The sequence below is a fragment of the Cheilinus undulatus genome, linkage group 8 (assembly GCF_018320785.1).
Source record: "Cheilinus undulatus linkage group 8, ASM1832078v1, whole genome shotgun sequence".
Classification (NCBI taxonomy): Eukaryota; Metazoa; Chordata; class Actinopteri; order Labriformes; family Labridae; genus Cheilinus; species Cheilinus undulatus.
This window is the reverse complement of record NC_054872.1, coordinates 17,392,597-17,408,902: the sequence shown is the minus strand read 5'-3', so window position 1 is coordinate 17,408,902 and position 16,306 is coordinate 17,392,597. Positions and strand designations below refer to the sequence as shown.

The 16,306-nt window shown below is 38.7% G+C and overlaps 2 protein-coding genes across 2 annotated transcripts in view; both read right to left on the bottom strand.

Annotated features, from left to right (window-relative positions):
• Nucleotides 1-3,545, bottom strand: part of LOC121513694 (eukaryotic translation initiation factor 3 subunit H) — a 126,616-nt gene extending 123,071 nt beyond the window's left edge. The window contains exon 1 of the mRNA XM_041793613.1: nucleotides 3,395-3,545. Within this exon, the coding sequence (XP_041649547.1) occupies nucleotides 3,395-3,454 (60 nt within the window). The 5' untranslated portion in view covers nucleotides 3,455-3,545. The remainder of the gene's footprint in view (nucleotides 1-3,394) is intronic.
• A 1,390-nt stretch (nucleotides 3,546-4,935) lies between these two features.
• On the bottom strand, nucleotides 4,936-12,984 carry LOC121514112 (double-strand-break repair protein rad21 homolog A-like). The gene is made up of 14 exons (XM_041794205.1): nucleotides 12,836-12,984; nucleotides 10,992-11,182; nucleotides 10,236-10,365; nucleotides 9,967-10,066; nucleotides 9,718-9,824; nucleotides 9,343-9,540; nucleotides 9,098-9,223; nucleotides 8,245-8,370; nucleotides 7,901-8,124; nucleotides 7,211-7,364; nucleotides 6,912-7,057; nucleotides 6,570-6,752; nucleotides 6,296-6,379; nucleotides 4,936-5,863 (listed from the first exon to the last, which is right to left on the bottom strand). Exons 2-14 carry the CDS (start codon nucleotides 11,133-11,135, stop codon nucleotides 5,672-5,674), a joined length of 1,914 nt encoding a protein of 637 aa, XP_041650139.1. The 5' UTR covers nucleotides 11,136-11,182; nucleotides 12,836-12,984; the 3' UTR covers nucleotides 4,936-5,671.
• Nucleotides 12,985-16,306: the final 3,322 nt, after the last annotated feature.

Here is a 16,306-nt window from a genome sequence, read left to right as displayed (position 1 = left end):
TTTTAAATGAACCCACAACCAATCAGATTCAGTCTAGAAGGAATGCCATGATGTATGAAGATGTTGTGAAAGACGTTCTGGTTCATGATACTGTCGATTTTCACTAACTTGCCCACACCGTTTACCTCAAATAGAAGCCTGTACAATAACGGCATCTCCACTGTGTTTCACTGTGGGTGCACCTGACATCAAAACGTTCTCCAGCTTTTCTGCAAACATAAACATGACGATGCTGACCGAAGAGTTCAAACTTGGACTCGTCCGTTCAGAGTACCTTCTTCCAGTCATCAACAGTCCAGTGTTCGTGCTCCCTGGCAAATCTGAGGTGTTTCTGGATGTTTGCCGGCCTCAATAATGGCTTCTTAGCCGCTATCCTTCCCTTTAAGCCTTGTTCCCTCAGTTGTCTGCTTTATGGTCATTCTGGAGACTTTCCCAGACTCTGATCTAGAAGCATTCATCTCTCCTGCTGTCTCTAGTACCTAAAAGCTTAAAATGTCTGACATCTGCTTCAGCTAACTTTCGTTTCCTGTTTCTTCCTTGGCATATACCAGTCATGGCAACTGAATCCAAAGCATACTTGACCACACTGTGAGAACACTTTATGTCTTTCCATATTTGTCTCAGAGACCATCCAGCATCATGATGTGCTTTAATGAAGAACTTTTTTCAGTGAGCTTGCGACGTTTTACCGTATTGAACAAAAATGAGGAATTTCAAAGTGAATTCACCTTTTTGTTTTTTACCCAAATTTAAGCCACTTACTGGGCTTCTGTAAGAAGTCAGAAATTAATTAAGCAGAATATTTAACCACTAAAACTATTTTTTCTGTTCAGGAATGCACGTAAATAATGATAATTTGACATCTCAATCCAGAAATAATAATATAAAACCTTTTTTTTTTTTTTTTGGAGAACAGTAAATTTGAAAATTCATGGACAACAATAATTGAGGGCAGCTGGGGCTTAAACCTTAAATAGGGTGGTGGTCTAATAAATTTGTCAAGCCCTGCATATGATGACACAGGAAAAAAATGATATCAGTACCCAATATGACAAATTTACCAGAATCCCAATGCAATCAAACTCTGCCCAACAACAGGCCAACTATGTTTCCTAAAAGTTACATTAGTCTGAGTCAATATAAAATCCTTTCAGTGACAGAGGAGGTTCCCATCACTTTTTCAGCTGTCATTTAAAACCCTAGCAGGACAATCGGAAGTTCATTTCTCTTAATAAATAAGAGATGTGTGAGAGCGACAGAAGGAAAGCAAGAAGAAGCTGATAATGCTGTTTAATTACAATATACAACACAGTTGGCATTAAAAATGTTTTTTTTTTAATTAGTTTTGAAAAATTGTAAAAGGGGCGCGCAGATGGCCTAGCTGTCTAAGGCGCTTCTCATTTGCGTGGGCAGACCGGGTTTCGAATCTGACCTGTGGCCCTTTGCCACATGTCTCTCCCAGCTCTCTCTCCTGATTCTATCCACTGTCCTCCCCTATAGATGAAAGGCATGAAGAGCCCAAAAATAAATCTTTAAAAAAATTGGAAAGGGAAAAAACCTTTCATTTTATTTAGTAAAAAACAAGCCTGTTTATTTGAACGTTTTTCAAAAGGTGTCTGTTGCATTTATTAAATGAAACCCTCTAACATAAAACAAAAGACATATTTATTAATATCTATATTTCATTGTTCTAATTAATATAATTTTAGTTATAAGCTAATCTCCAATTAATCATGATGCTTCATGAGATATCAGATTGATATCAGGCTAGTGAAGATACACAGCTCTACTTGATGGTGCAACTTTTCTTATCATTTGTGAGATGAGTCTAAATTTCACACCATGTTTGAAAAATTAGACTGCAAACACGTTCGGGAATCTGAATAAGACATTTATGAAGACTCAACCATCTGGGCCCTGTACTCTGAAGAGGTATAACAATACAATTAAATAATAAAAATATGGAAAAAATAAATAATTCATATATATATATATATATATATATATATATATATATATATATATATATATATATATATAAAATAAAGACACATCAATCATTTGATGGAGTACACATGTTCATCTGTCATTAGTTTGTCTGACCAGCCAAAAACATGGCAGCCAACAGTGCATTTAGGGGTATAGACTTGATCAAAACAACCTACTAAAGGTCACACCGAGTATTAGAAGGGATAAGAGAGGTGATTCCAGTGACTTTGAACATATCGTCGTTGGTGTCACAAGTTACAAGGTTCTGTAAAAGCACTGAGAAAACAATACAGCAATGTACTGATAATAGAAAATGTACTCTGTACTTTGGAATGTTTAAGTATTTTTAAAAGTAAGTACTTTAGTACTTTAACTTGAGTAAAATTTCACAGAGAAACTTTTACTTGTACTTGAGTAAGATTTGACCACGAGTATCAATACTTTGACTCAAGTACTGGAGTTGAATACTTTGTCCATCACTGAACCTAACCCTCACCCTCGTTTTAATTTTCTTTATAAGTTGCTACTGATAATTCTCAAGTAAATTCTTTATTTTGGTCCATTAAATTGAGGTGTGCCCTTCCTAAATGGGTTAAGTAATAGGGTGTAGGGTGGATGAGGGGGTTAAGGTTAGATAACAGGGTTGGGGTAAAATACCACCTTATTACCATAGAATTGGCAAATATTACGAGGAATTACTTAAGAATAATTCATTATTTCTAGGTAAATACGTCCTTAATATTAACATATCTCAAAGCTATTACTTTGTAATACGCAAACTGATTACAAGGTAAATAAACCTTATTCATGAGAATAATAGATTAAATACTATTTAGAAATGTACATAAAAAAAACCTCGTATTATAAACTATAAACTAAAAATGTCTGTTATAACACTAACGGTTTTCTCAAAGAGGAATCAAGGTGATGACAACCAGTAAAGTGATGCAGCTGAACTTCAAACTGAGCGTGGAAAACAAGTGCTTCCTAGTTATATACTGAGAAAATGGCAACATTTATATTAGAGAAAAATATGAAGCAGTCGCTTTCTTTCTCGATTGTGCTGAATTCGGAGGACCCGGGATGTCCTGGTCTTTAAACCCAACGCATCTGCGAGGTTAACTATTTTCCTATTAGCCAGTTAGCCTAGGAGGGACGGTTGTCGGAAAATATTATTTACATGCCTGAGTATGTTTTACAAAGCATGGAGAAATACACTACAGACGTGTAGATAGTGGTTAGAAGTTTTTTTTAAAAACCTGCTACATATCATCTGTCCGCCATGTTGATGCTCACACTTTAGCTAACAGTTAGCATCCACATCTGGTATCACATTAAACCGGTTTCTCCGACAAACACCAACTAAATTCAGTTTCATGAAACCCCGCAGCAAGTAAACACTTACCAGTCCCTCAATCTGGATCTGCTTGACTGGGGAGTCCAAAGTGCCACCGGTAGAAGCCATAGTTGAGCTAGATGTTGTGCCTGACTGTTAACGTGAACCCATATAAAGCCGCTACACGCGGAAAAAGGGCGGATAACATTCAAAGAGGGACCTTTCCGGATAAGGTGCGTCTGATCATGTGTCCGTGTAGAAAATAAGGACACGTTCCGCGGGCCATTCTTGCATGGCATCTGATATGTATAGCTTTGAAAAAGCATTTTCCCCATTTCTGATTCTTTTTTTTTTTTTTTGCATAATTATCACAAGTAAAATGTCTCAGATCTTCGAAAACATTTTGATATTAGACAATGATAACCCGAGTAATTACAAAATGCTGTTTTTAAATGATGATTTCTATCTAAAAGGCCATCGAAACCTTACTCGCCCTGTTAAAAAAAAAAAAAAAAAAGGAATCGCTCCCCCTCGTTAAATCATGAATGTACTGTGATTCATCATTTTTTTTGAAAACTGAGTTAAATTTCCCCAGCAACACCCAGGCCTGATACTGCCACACCTGTTAAATCAAGAAATCCCTTAAACAGAACCTGTGACGGAGTGAAGTAAAGGAATTTAAGAGGAAAAGCTATGTTATGATGAGACTTTATCCACTCTGGGCACTTTATATGTGATCAAATAAATCACTGAAAATCTAAAATGTGCTCATTAAATTTTCTTTACATACAGATTTAATACATAATATTATTTATTTTATTTTTTTGTATTATTATTTATTAGCATTATTACCACTTTTGTCATTTTCCCTTCAATTCACAAGCAGTCATTTTCATTCACACTTAGTGTAGTGTTATGCTGCACTGTTTAGCTTCCATAAGCTATTATAAACTACTGCTGTTTTTCATTTCTTTACCTTAAGCTGCTGTCTCTCTAATCTAATTCTGTTGACAGACAGACAGACATAGATAGATAGACGTAAAATATTACCACATGGCCACAATTGTATTCATTCTGCCACCAGTTCTCATAAATATCTGTTTAAAACTGCGTTTTATTTTGAAATGCGAGGCAATATCACGCATGTGGGTAGAGAGAGAGGAGTAGTTTCTACCTAGGGTGACGCAACCAGTCATTAGCTTTAGAAGGAAATTACTTTTTTCCCACACAGGTAGATTTGGATAGCTTTTTCCTCTAAAAACGAAATGCAAGAGTAATTGGACTTCTTTTTTGTAGAAAAGCGGTGTGCTTATTCCACCTCTGAAGAAAACATGAAATTATCCCTATTAGACATGCATTCTTATTGCCATTGTATCAAAACAGGTGTATATATTTTTAATTTTGCAAGAACAACATGGAAGGTTCTCATTCTGGTACCATGACAACCCTGTAACAATTACTAATGGCTTTAAATGCCTTTTCTTTGGTCTGTTATTGAGTAGAGTAGGGTTAAAACTAACTAAATTTCTTTAAATATACATTTTATATCTTACTTTAAGAAACACTTTCACAGCTCACACAACAAATGAATAAAAAACAAACTTACCAAATACTTAAAACACTTTATTTCAAATCTTTACAGATGTATCACAACTAGAAGTTACCCAAAGACTAAAAAGGTGGGATACTGAGTTTAACTGTAACAAGTACATTACCTAGTTACATAATGCAAAAAGGTGAATAAGCATAAACGTAAAAAGGTACAAAAAATAGTAGATAAAACATGACTGATAAACGGCCTGAATTATACATCTGAAACATAATTAATGCCAGGTCACCAATGTGTTGACAAACTGAAGTTTTTGTTATCATGAGAGGACAAGTGCAACAGGGAGAGGGTGGGAGAGGTTACACTTCTGCAAAATAAAACAGTACCTTTCCAGAACATGTACAGAGTTTTGTGTGAAAATACAGGGCTCTTTGTCTTAAGTATCTCAGGCGTGAGGGGGCAATGATACAAATTGTATGGAATGAGCAGACAATGGAAATTTAACTTACAAGACAAAATAAAGCAAAGCTTACAAATCAGAGACTGTAAAAGGTTGCTTTATAAATATAATTGTTAAACATTCTTCCTCTCTCCATTTGAACCAAATGAATACTGCATTATTCCATCTGTAGTACAGTAAAATCCTTTGTAAAAGCTTCAAACCCAAACCCCACTACTCCCTCCCCTTCCCAAGAGAAAACGGGCCAACAGGAGAACACAAAGTAAAAAGGCAAAAAAGTTGAGTAATTAAAAAAGTATGTCTGTTGCAAGCAGAGTGTTTTTCTGTTCTTCGATGTCTAGATAAGGTGGAATCTTGGTCCAGCGGTGGCGATGATATCGCTGTAGGGCTCAGTCTGGGTGACCTCGATGGCTTGCTGCTTCTTGAGGACGAGGAAACTGTAGAACTTGGCGGCTGCCTGCTTCTTGTTATTGTTCCGGCACAATTCGTGCAGGCTGATTGAGTCTGCGCCTGTCTTAGCCATGACGCGCTGTAGGGATGAAAGCAGAAACGCATCAGTTTATGTCCTGGAGATCAAACAAGTTTAACGTGCTCATTTTTCTTTATATGGATTTGAATTTATGGGGAAGATTCACAACAAAAGCCTTTTTTCTGGGTGAGCTGCATCAGTCAACAAAGAGCCAAAATTTTCCCCAAGACTTATCCCAAAATGTATCCTGCAGGCCCCCTAATACACCCTTCCCCCTCTTTGCCTGATGGGAAACTTTCTGCAGTAAGAGACAAGTGTGAATGGAACACTCAGGGCTGAGCTCCTGAAATGTCCCACACATTTTTAGGATCACATGCATGGAAGTAACTAAACCATAGTTTGCCGATGTTGATCTTGACAAATCCAAAATATGGGATTAGATTGATTAATCAGTCTCAATAAAATCTGTTTCACAATGATAGCTAATCATACCTGTAGACCGTGCAGCATCTGCTGGGTTCTCTTGTTCCATCTCTTCTCCTCCTGATCCTGGTCTCCAGCCTGACCTTCCTCCTCCTAAGGAACAAAGACAAAAGCCATCATTATTAACCCTTACATGTTGTATTGTTTTTGGTTCAAGCATGCTTGGTTTAACATAATACCTAAACTACTTAATAGATACCAATGATCAAACATTACAGCATATTTCAGTATTTCTGTGGGTACATCAGTTAAGATAAGAAAAGAAAGACATTTCCCAGCTCACCTCCTCTTCATCACTATCATCCTTCTTGTCTTTGCCCTTTTCACCAAGCAGATCGAGCTCAGGGACAAGCTGGGTGAGGTTGACACTGCTCTCCTCTGGAGGGAGATCCACCTGAGGCATGTCTAACCTCTGAGACAAGACAGATCGCTCAGCCACCTGCTGCTGCTGCTCCAGGGAAGCCATCTGAAAGATAACAACAGCACTCAAAACTCATTCCGAAAAAAAAAAAAAAAACATTTTATGTTTTTCATTTTTCTTTTCTATTAATGAATTTGTTGCAAATTACTTTCTTCCGAACACTGAAAGATGGACAAGAAAATAAGTGGCTGGGGAAGTACTCACAGGAAGGGGGCCCTCTTTGTCAAGGGTCTTGCGTTTGACACCACGGGGAGTTGATGGGGGAGGCATGACTGTCTCATCCAGAGTTGTCCTGCTGCCCTCCATTGTGGAGGCTGCTAGCATGCTGGGCTCCTCCATGATGGTCTGGTCTGAAAAACATGAGGGAGTGTTTTTAATGGAATAAATAAAGTTTGAAAGTGATCACAGTCCTATCTATGTTTCTTCCTCTTTCCCTCCCTCAAACCTGATTACATGTGAACGCTGGGATATGACCTCTGCTCATCTCCTCCAGCATGACTTACCAATAACATCTCTGTGCTGGCCCATGACTTCCTCTCTTGGCACCTCGGGGTTCTCCAGTTCTTTGAGGAACTCATCCAGGCTGTCTGCTTCACCGCCCTTTCTCCTCTTCCTCAGCTCATCTGGTACCAGAGGTGTCAGGCAACGTGTGAACATCTGCCACCAGAGGTTAAACAGTTAAACTTGGATGGAAAGTTTTATTTAATAAGAAGCACAAACTTTATGCAAAGTCAGGAGGAGAATAAAAATGCAGGGGCTGTGAGGAAGGACTGATGCTAGACAAAAGGAAAGAAGGCCTACTAAATTATGCATCAACACGTTTTCAATTGAGTATTCTGGAGAGGTTAAAGTGTGGGTGTGAGGGAAAGGAGAAAAAGAAAACCAATCACTCCCTCCTTCTCCTGTTCTTTCATTGTTCTCATTTGAAATCCCACAACCTGAGCAGAATGTCAATGAAATACAAAATTATAAACCTACTCTCTCTTCCTCCATTAAACAGTGTGAGAGTTTGACCTGCTTTGAGACTCAGACCTCCAGTGAAGCTTGTTCATTACCGTTCCTCAAGTGGTAATATTGTTAAATTGATTTTAGGCTGACAGCTGACAGTTTTATTATGTTCTCAAATAGTTACAAGCAGACTCATGCTCATATTTATCCACAAATACATGCATCTTTTTAACAACCATTGTTACCTTGAGAAGCCTGGCATTCCAGAGAGGCTGAGCAGGCAGAGAGAAAAGCTTCTCTACTCCTCCGGTCTCCTTCCACATCATCAGTTTCTTGGTGGGAGGTGCAAGGTCCAGGGTGGTGACAATGTCTGAGTAGTCTGAGAGCTGAGCCCTGATGGTTTTGCTGTCCAGCTCCTTCACACTGTCCACAATCAGCTTCCTCTTACGCTTTGCCTTGGTCTCTTTCACTGGAGAGAGGAAAAATATATTAATCCTCCATGGCTTTATAGAGAATAACAACACACAAAAAAACATCTTTATTAAGATACAGCCACTGTTACATATAGAAGAGTGCAGGAGGATCTTACCAGTGATGTCAATGGGCTCCAGGGCGAAGGCCTCCTCCTCATTATGAACCAGGGTGGTCTGTTCAGTCTGGTCAGCCATCGCTGGCAGTGGCTCTGCTGGGCCAGAGTCTGGGCTGTCTGGACCCGCTACACACACAAAATGTAATCATTACTTTATGCACATCACAACACTGATTATTCAGCTCATTTATAGGATTACCATGTTCACAAACAGTTAAGACTCCTCCACACATTTCATCTAATTTAAACTCTTGCATGCAGTGGAAGCAGTGTATAAAATAAGATAAATTCAGTGTTAAATCCTTTCAAAATAAAATCCCACACACTGTCTAACTGGCAAAAAGATCATTTCATTGCAGCAGTTTGTTGAAAAGGCCAGGACATCCTAAACAGCAAGTGTCTTAAGTACCTGCAACCAACCAGTCATCATGACGTCGGATCTATCGGCTTCCGGACAGAGAAAGTAACGCACCTGTCTTATGTTCACATGTGTTGGCTCTAAAAAATGGTTTTAAGGCATTTCTATTTACTGCTGTACATCCATAAGTTCAAACTTCTCTTAGCTTCCTCTAGACAGCTTATTTCAAATTAAAATTTAATTGCAAGTAGTACATTTGTTTCCCTATGATACTGAATGCCAGCTTGTTTAAATTCTTCTTATATTTTATTTTAATGCTTTTCTCCTGTCTCTTAATGCTATTCATGTCCTTTCTTAATCAAGTAAAGCACTTTTAAGTGTTCAGTGTATAAACAGAACTCGATGAAAAAAAAAGCTTGCCTTGCAACACAGATATGCAGAACCTTTTCCCTTATCTATAGTCCACACAAAAACGCTGAGTGTTTCTTTGCTTACGTGACTGGAGGTTGTCAAAGTCATCCTCATCGTCCCCATGGTCTGGAGGCATCATGACGCTTTCTGTGATGGCTGGAGGGTCATCAAAAATACCGCCTCCGTCCTCAGAGCTCAGTAGCTTATCAACTGTAAGGAAAAAGTTTGATGAATTCCACATTCACTTCAAATTTAAACATCTCCGAACTGCAAAACTTGGACAGCCTTTTCACAAAGTACATGCATGGATAAAGAATAAAAGTACAAACCCAGCATTCCCCCATCGCTGTTGCCCATGGAGCCATCACCGAAGTCATCATACTCCATGTGGTTGGATTTGTCAGGGAGATTTGCAGGGCCAGGTTCAGCTTCGAGCAAAAGGTTAGAGGCAGTGGCACCATGCATGATATCCTCCTCAAATGTGCTTGCATCGCGCATCATCTCCCGGTCATCCATGCCAAAGTCAGCTGAAAGTACAGCAGATTGTTATGTAATTCACTGAAATAATGATTCTATTAAAAGCCCAACATCCATCTTCAACTGGACTTTGCGATGACATCATAGACAATCCAAACATTACACAGAAAGGGTTTAATCTGTGTGTGGGGGTATGCCTATACGAGTACATAACAATAGAGTCCTACCAAAGTCATTGTCCTGCAGGAGGCTGAGGTTGCCAACATCTTCCCTCATGGTGATCTCTTCTACTCTGCTCTGGTTCAGGGTGAACTGCTGTGCCACATCAATATCACTGTGAGAGAAAAACATACACACAAAGCATTAAAGGTGCGTAAAATTGTTCCAACACAAGGATTCTTGCTGTCATGACCAATCAATCTTTGAACCTACTGCAAGATGAGAAAATGAGATAACAGAAAATGTAGCCTACTTACTCCAGATCAGGAAGAGGTTGGTCAAAGTCATGGAACTCTTCAGGTAAGGTGATGGCATTGTAGGCTGCCTCTCTGTTTTCCTCAGGTAGATCCACCACACCTAAATACAGACACAAGCATTATTGTTGATAAAATGCTTAACTGTCCCTAATCACATCTTTCAAAGGAAAAAAAATACTCAATTAGAATATGAGCCATGTTTTTAACCTTTCAAAACAAAGGAAAATTACAAAAAGGGCAAAAAACGAAGCAGAATTTTTTCTACTTACCTGGCCTAAAAGCCATTTTGATTTTGATAAAAGCTTCATTACAGTCAGCAAGCAGATATTTGGCCTTCCTGTGGTAGATTCTCACCACCCCAAGGAGCAGGTGGCCTGACGTACGCAGTGCCATCTTTACCTAAGAGACCAGGGCAAAGACACAATCAATACAACCCATTTTATAAGGACACTGCCATTCGTATTGACAAACGCTGTGGATACTACAATATTCTATTTGCCACTTAGTCCAGAGGGACTTTGATTGGGAACAGGAGGGTCGCCATACCAAAGGGACTCATTGCTTGAGAGGTTATTTTTTCCTGAGCACAGTTCAGCTGTCTTTTAGAAAGGAACCAAAGCCCCAGCTGCTCAGAGTGCTTGTTTGTCAGCAGCCCCCTCACTCCGACATCTCTCTTGTGTCCATCTATAGGATGCTGCTTGAGTACATGTGGGTGTATCCCTGACCTCTGTGTGCGCATTGATCAATAACAGAGTTCAAGAAAAAGGAGGAAGTTTTTCCTCTGGTATTCATAAAGTACATCTTCTTCACATTTCATCCTTTGGTATGTATAAAGTTTTTCTCCTTCACAATTATCCATTTCTATTTGCTACATATTGTTTCTTTAAAAAAAAAAACTGTAAATATTACTTTCAATTAGTAGGTACTGCAGTAACAATTACACTTGGACATAATGCAGTAAATCAATATCAAAGTTATCAGGAGGTCTGCTTCTGTATGTACAATGTTCACCCTCATCTTATTACCTTGGGTGAGATGATGCTCTCAACACTGCTCTCCAAGTTGCATTCAAACACGTGGGCCTTGGTCAGCTTCTTGTCCCAATGGGCCGCTAGCCAGATCTTGGCCAGCGGCCCACGTTTGCTGAGGACAAAGTGGGCGTAGAACATGGCCCTGCTTCCTCTGGCTCACACACTCACACTGCTGTATGGATTACCTGAAGAACACAGTTCATTATTGCAGGGAGAAGTAAGTTAATTTCCAAAAGGTATGGAAAAAGATTGACAGGTAACACAATAGGGGCAGAAAAAGCAGCTAAATGGGGCCAATTTAAGCATCTGAAAACAGTGTTGTTTCTAATAAAAATCACCAACACTAACCAAAACATCTCTTAAAGGTTGGAAGAAAATGTATCAACAAGGAAAATGGTGCTTTACTCTGATATAAAGTTAATGCTGGATAAATGTAAAAAGAAAGAGACTGTTCTGATTAAGGTTAAAAAAAAAACAAAAAAAAAACAGGCAGCCATTGAATATTATGTTAGAATTATCAGGGCCTCAATCATTCAAAATGCAGCTAGCACTATCTAGATATTAGTTTTAAAAGTGAATTATAGGTATCAGCAGAAATGGCAAACTCTGCAGATCTTTTGGCTATAAAACTCTACCTACATCAGCAGTAAATATGGGCCATATGAACAAATAAGTCTGTTGAGTTTGAGGCTGGATTTCTTTTTAAAGACATGAATTTTTGTTTCTATTCATCTCAAACTTTAAATTGTGTGGTTTAAATACTAAAGCTTTAGGTCTGACCTAGATTTGAATAAAGGCATTTATGTTGGAATTGGTCCACGTGAATTTGTAGGAATCGGCATGTCGGATATCAGCAAAAATCGAATATTGTGAATGTCTAATAATGCCAAGACTAAACAATTTCTCTATTGTACATGTCAGGTCTGCTTTAATTTCATTCTCATTCATAGCAAAGACAGGACCTATCCCCCCCCTGAATTTTTAAACCTATATTAATCGACTTTTCGCTTGAGAATTGGATTAAAGTAGTCTGCATTACGAAAAGATGTTAACTGTTACTTTAGGCTGACTGTTCTGCTTATTACTTCCTACACCAAATGAAGCTAAACTAAAGCTCCTCTTTTGTTTCATTGTAAGGCCTATAAGATCAAGTGTAACTGTTAAAGTTAGACTTCCAGCCTCTTTAAACGCAAACTAAGGGCATAGAATCAAAAAAATATTTGATTTTAATCAAAACAAACGAAGTTCCGCCTATTTCCCAGTCGGGGGACAAACACTATACGCACATGTCTGACGTTAACTTACCAGTTGTCACAGATAATATTCTCGTGCTTTATTTTAATAACGCACGGAATTGATATCATGCATAAAACCACAGGAGAGATTTAAGACAGTTAAGTTGTTGTGTGTACGCTTCTTAAATAGTAAGATAGTAAAAAGCGCCAAGGGGTTGGTCCTCGCCAGTAAGTAGTCGGCGCCATCAAGTGGGACGAACTAAATTAACGTAACGTTAGCCGCCAGCTAACTACAGAAGAAGCGATCAATTCTTATGCTGTGGTAAGAAATGTTTGCCCGTCGTGGTGGAAATTTTACTTTTTATTTTAATAAATAAAAAAATAATTCCACGCATGAATAGAAGATAAAGCAGAGAGTAATGAGGTGCCGATCAAATCCTGCTCATACTTTTTCCCCCATCAACACAACTGTACAGTTAGCTGATGGCTAACGGCTCCTAGCACAAGGAAGGCCGCAGCAAACAAACACTAACATGCATGCTTATTTTATCAAATAAAATACAACAAACTGTGCACAAATATTTTATCTGCAGATCAACTTACCAACAGCCCCCCTTCTAGAGTGAAATTTCAAATTATTATGTTATATCTCCCAGCGAATTCTCCCCTGTTGTACTCATTAAAACTGCCAAGATGGCGCCAGTCGCCTTCCTCCCGCTCAGCGCTGTCCTTTTAAAATCGGCAGGATGTTTACAGTCAAAAATGGCGGAGGAGGAGTCTGCTGAGGCGGACAGGAGGCGGACACCAACAGAAAGAACCCGATGTAAGCCCAGAGAGGAGATGGGGGGGCGCTGTGGCATAGTGCTCTGCAAAGGCGTTGGAGTACACAACTAAACCATGATGTATGGATTATTTTTCAAAACGTAATCAGGAATATTATGAATCTATCCATCACAATAATAATTATAATAATAATAATAATGATATAATAAAATAATGAATGTTATTATAATTATTCTTAGCAGTAGTGGTAGTATTCAGAACAATGGTTTTTAAAACAAGAATACACTTTTTTTTTTAAAAAAGTAGATTGCCATTCTGCAGCATCCCCTCTTCTTTTCTCCTCTTCAAGTGGCTCAACAGTCCTGGTTCTTCTATGACAGATTTTATCCTAAATGATGCGCCAAATATTTTCTATCTGTGAAAGGTCTGGACTGAAGGCAGACCAATTTTGCACCCGGACTCTTCTGTGAAGTCATGCTTTTGTAATGGATACAGTGTTTTGCTGAAATATGCAATTTTATATATTGGGGAAATTGTTTCTGAAATTTGTTCCACAATTTTTAGATGCCATTTTCCCAGATTGGTGAACCTCTGCCCATTTTTATTTCTGAGAGACTCAACCTGTCCTTTTATACACAGTCATGTTACTGACCTGTTGCCAAATAACCTAGTTAGATGCTAAATGCTCTTCAAGCTGGTTTTTATTGGTAACACTGACTTTTCCAGCCTGTTGTTGCTCTGTCCCTCCTTTTTCAGATGTTGCTTCCATCAAATTCAAAATTAGCAATTATTTATCATGACATGATAAAATGTTGCAGTTACAACATCTGACATGTTGTTTATGTTCTTTTGTGAACAAAATAATGGGCTGATGAAAATTGCAAATCACTGCATCCTTCTTTTATTTAGATTTTACACAGTGCCCCAACTTTTTTGGAATTGGGGCTGTGCAATCATGATAGAATCTATTTAATATTACCTTTGTATTGTTCAGTGGTGGATTTCCCTCTGAGAAATTAGGCTTCTCAAATATGGGTATGATTGTGCCCCTACTTTGCTTGCCCCCAACCCTTTAAAAACATGTTGGAGCAAAGGTTATGACCCGGGCCTTTTTGGAGAATGTCAAGAGATAAAAACAAGATAAGATAAGTTTTGCCATTCAAGTCATTGGTAAGCTCAGGAGTTAACAGGACACCCATGCACAATTATTAAAAGAAGCAACCTCCTAACAATATTTGTGCAGAAAGAAGCAGAGAAACATGCTTGACTGAGAGACCAATGCATCTACAATCAAAATTAGTATGCAGAAAAGCGGATTTGTCTCATAGGCCAAAGCATCTGTTGCACTGAACTGCTGCCAGTGGAGCATGTTTATGATTTAGTAGCAGCAGGGCTTCATATCACTGTATGAGGACGGCTGTCAGCTAGCTGAGGTAGTGCTCTCACATCATTAGATTAACGTTTCATTTATTTCTAATTATCAGCTTGATCTGCGGATCTATTAATCACATCATTTAAAGTCACATCCAGTGAACTCCTGCACATAGTTGAATATCTGCAGTGACAGTGCAGATGGAAAACACAATCAAGTCACAAAGCACTTGAGCTGCGTGACAATGCATCTAAATAAAATGATTAACTGTTATCCAGGAAGTAATTTACTAAATGAATTTAAATGTGTGCAAATATGCTCTGAAATCAGATCATCAGTCTCATGCATGTTGCATCCATTCATAAACGGCTCACTGTGAGATTAATAAATCATTGATTTGTGGTAAATTACCAAACACAGTTTCACAAATGAAAGCTTACAGAGAAGACAATACATTTAGAATCATGTCCAATTAAAAATTGGAAATGTTGCGTCTTCACTTAATGAAATTAATCCATTTATCTAATGTCGTGTGCAGCGCACAGTAAATATGACTCATTCTAACACAGTGCTGCACAGCCATGTATGCATGGTGACACAGTTTTGGGCTTCCATCTGTTAAACAGGATCATTTGATTGCTTTCTGTTGACTTCATATGACTGTTGTGCATGTAAATAGCACCAGAGAAACCAGCCGCTTCTATACTGATGCTCTGCTGCTGCTTCAGATACTCTGCTGACGTGCATGATGTGAGTCACAAAGCCTGAACATCTGTTCATCTCTCCATTACTAAAGGGGAGTATATTATTATCTGCATGGTTGTATGAAAGAAAACATCTCATGCTTTGGATTTACTGAAGCGTCAGCATATGTACACACAAACACCCAGAGGATGTTTGCAGGATGAGAGAAGCTGCAGATTTGATTCCAGGTGAAGAGGAAACGGATTGATAAAGATTCCTTTAATCCTGAAAAATTAATTGTTTTCTAGCTAATAGAGCCATAATGTGCCTGATCTCGATATATTCAATTAGACTACCGTAGGGAGCTTCTTTTGCTCTTAATGAACAAAACAGCTCTGCTGTGGGGAGTTTTGTGGCTTTCAGGTGCGAATACAGTCTTATTCTATTGATGCTATTTTTAACTTTTAAGCATAAATCAGTCACATTTCATCTGAAGGCTTAACTGGCTTATACTAGCAGGAACCTGCAAAAGCATCAACATTCTGTAATCAGTGATAACTGATTACAGTTGGTAATCCATCCTGCTGTTACCTAATGTGTTTGGAGTTGCCAGGTCAGTTAGTATTACTCATACTAATCAGTGTTTGCTTGATAGGGTTTTTTTGGGTGCTATCTGGCTCTTGTTGTTCTATCCTGTATAGTATTTCAGTGCAGCTCTGTCAAAGTAAGGCACTTCATGTGTTATTGTGATTGTTCCTGATGATATATCTTATTTTGGCTTCATGAAATAATGAATAGTAAATTTCAGAGGCTGAAAGTGACAAGAGGTAGTTTTAGAGGCCCCAGGCAAAGATTAATGTGAGGCCCTTCCACATTAAGCCAAAAAGCAATCATAGAGAATGAACAAAATGTTTTGAAATGCAGTATATGCAGTCATGTGCATAAGTTTCAGGCATATAGGGCACTAAGGGTTCATTACAGGCTCAATGTGCCACAACCTGGGGCTGGAGAGAGGGAAGAGCACGGCCAGAGTTAAGCTGGACACACGTCAACACACGTGTGTTGCTTGGCAGTCAAGGTCAAGCTTGACGGGATCTAATTTTTCCCGGGCTTTTCACCCCGAGTAATACGCCCAGAGACCACAAGTGGTTTTCGGACCCTCAGGACATCCACGGCACAACCAGGGGCTCATGGCAACCCTACCACCACGTACCACCTTGACAGTAGCTTAGGGT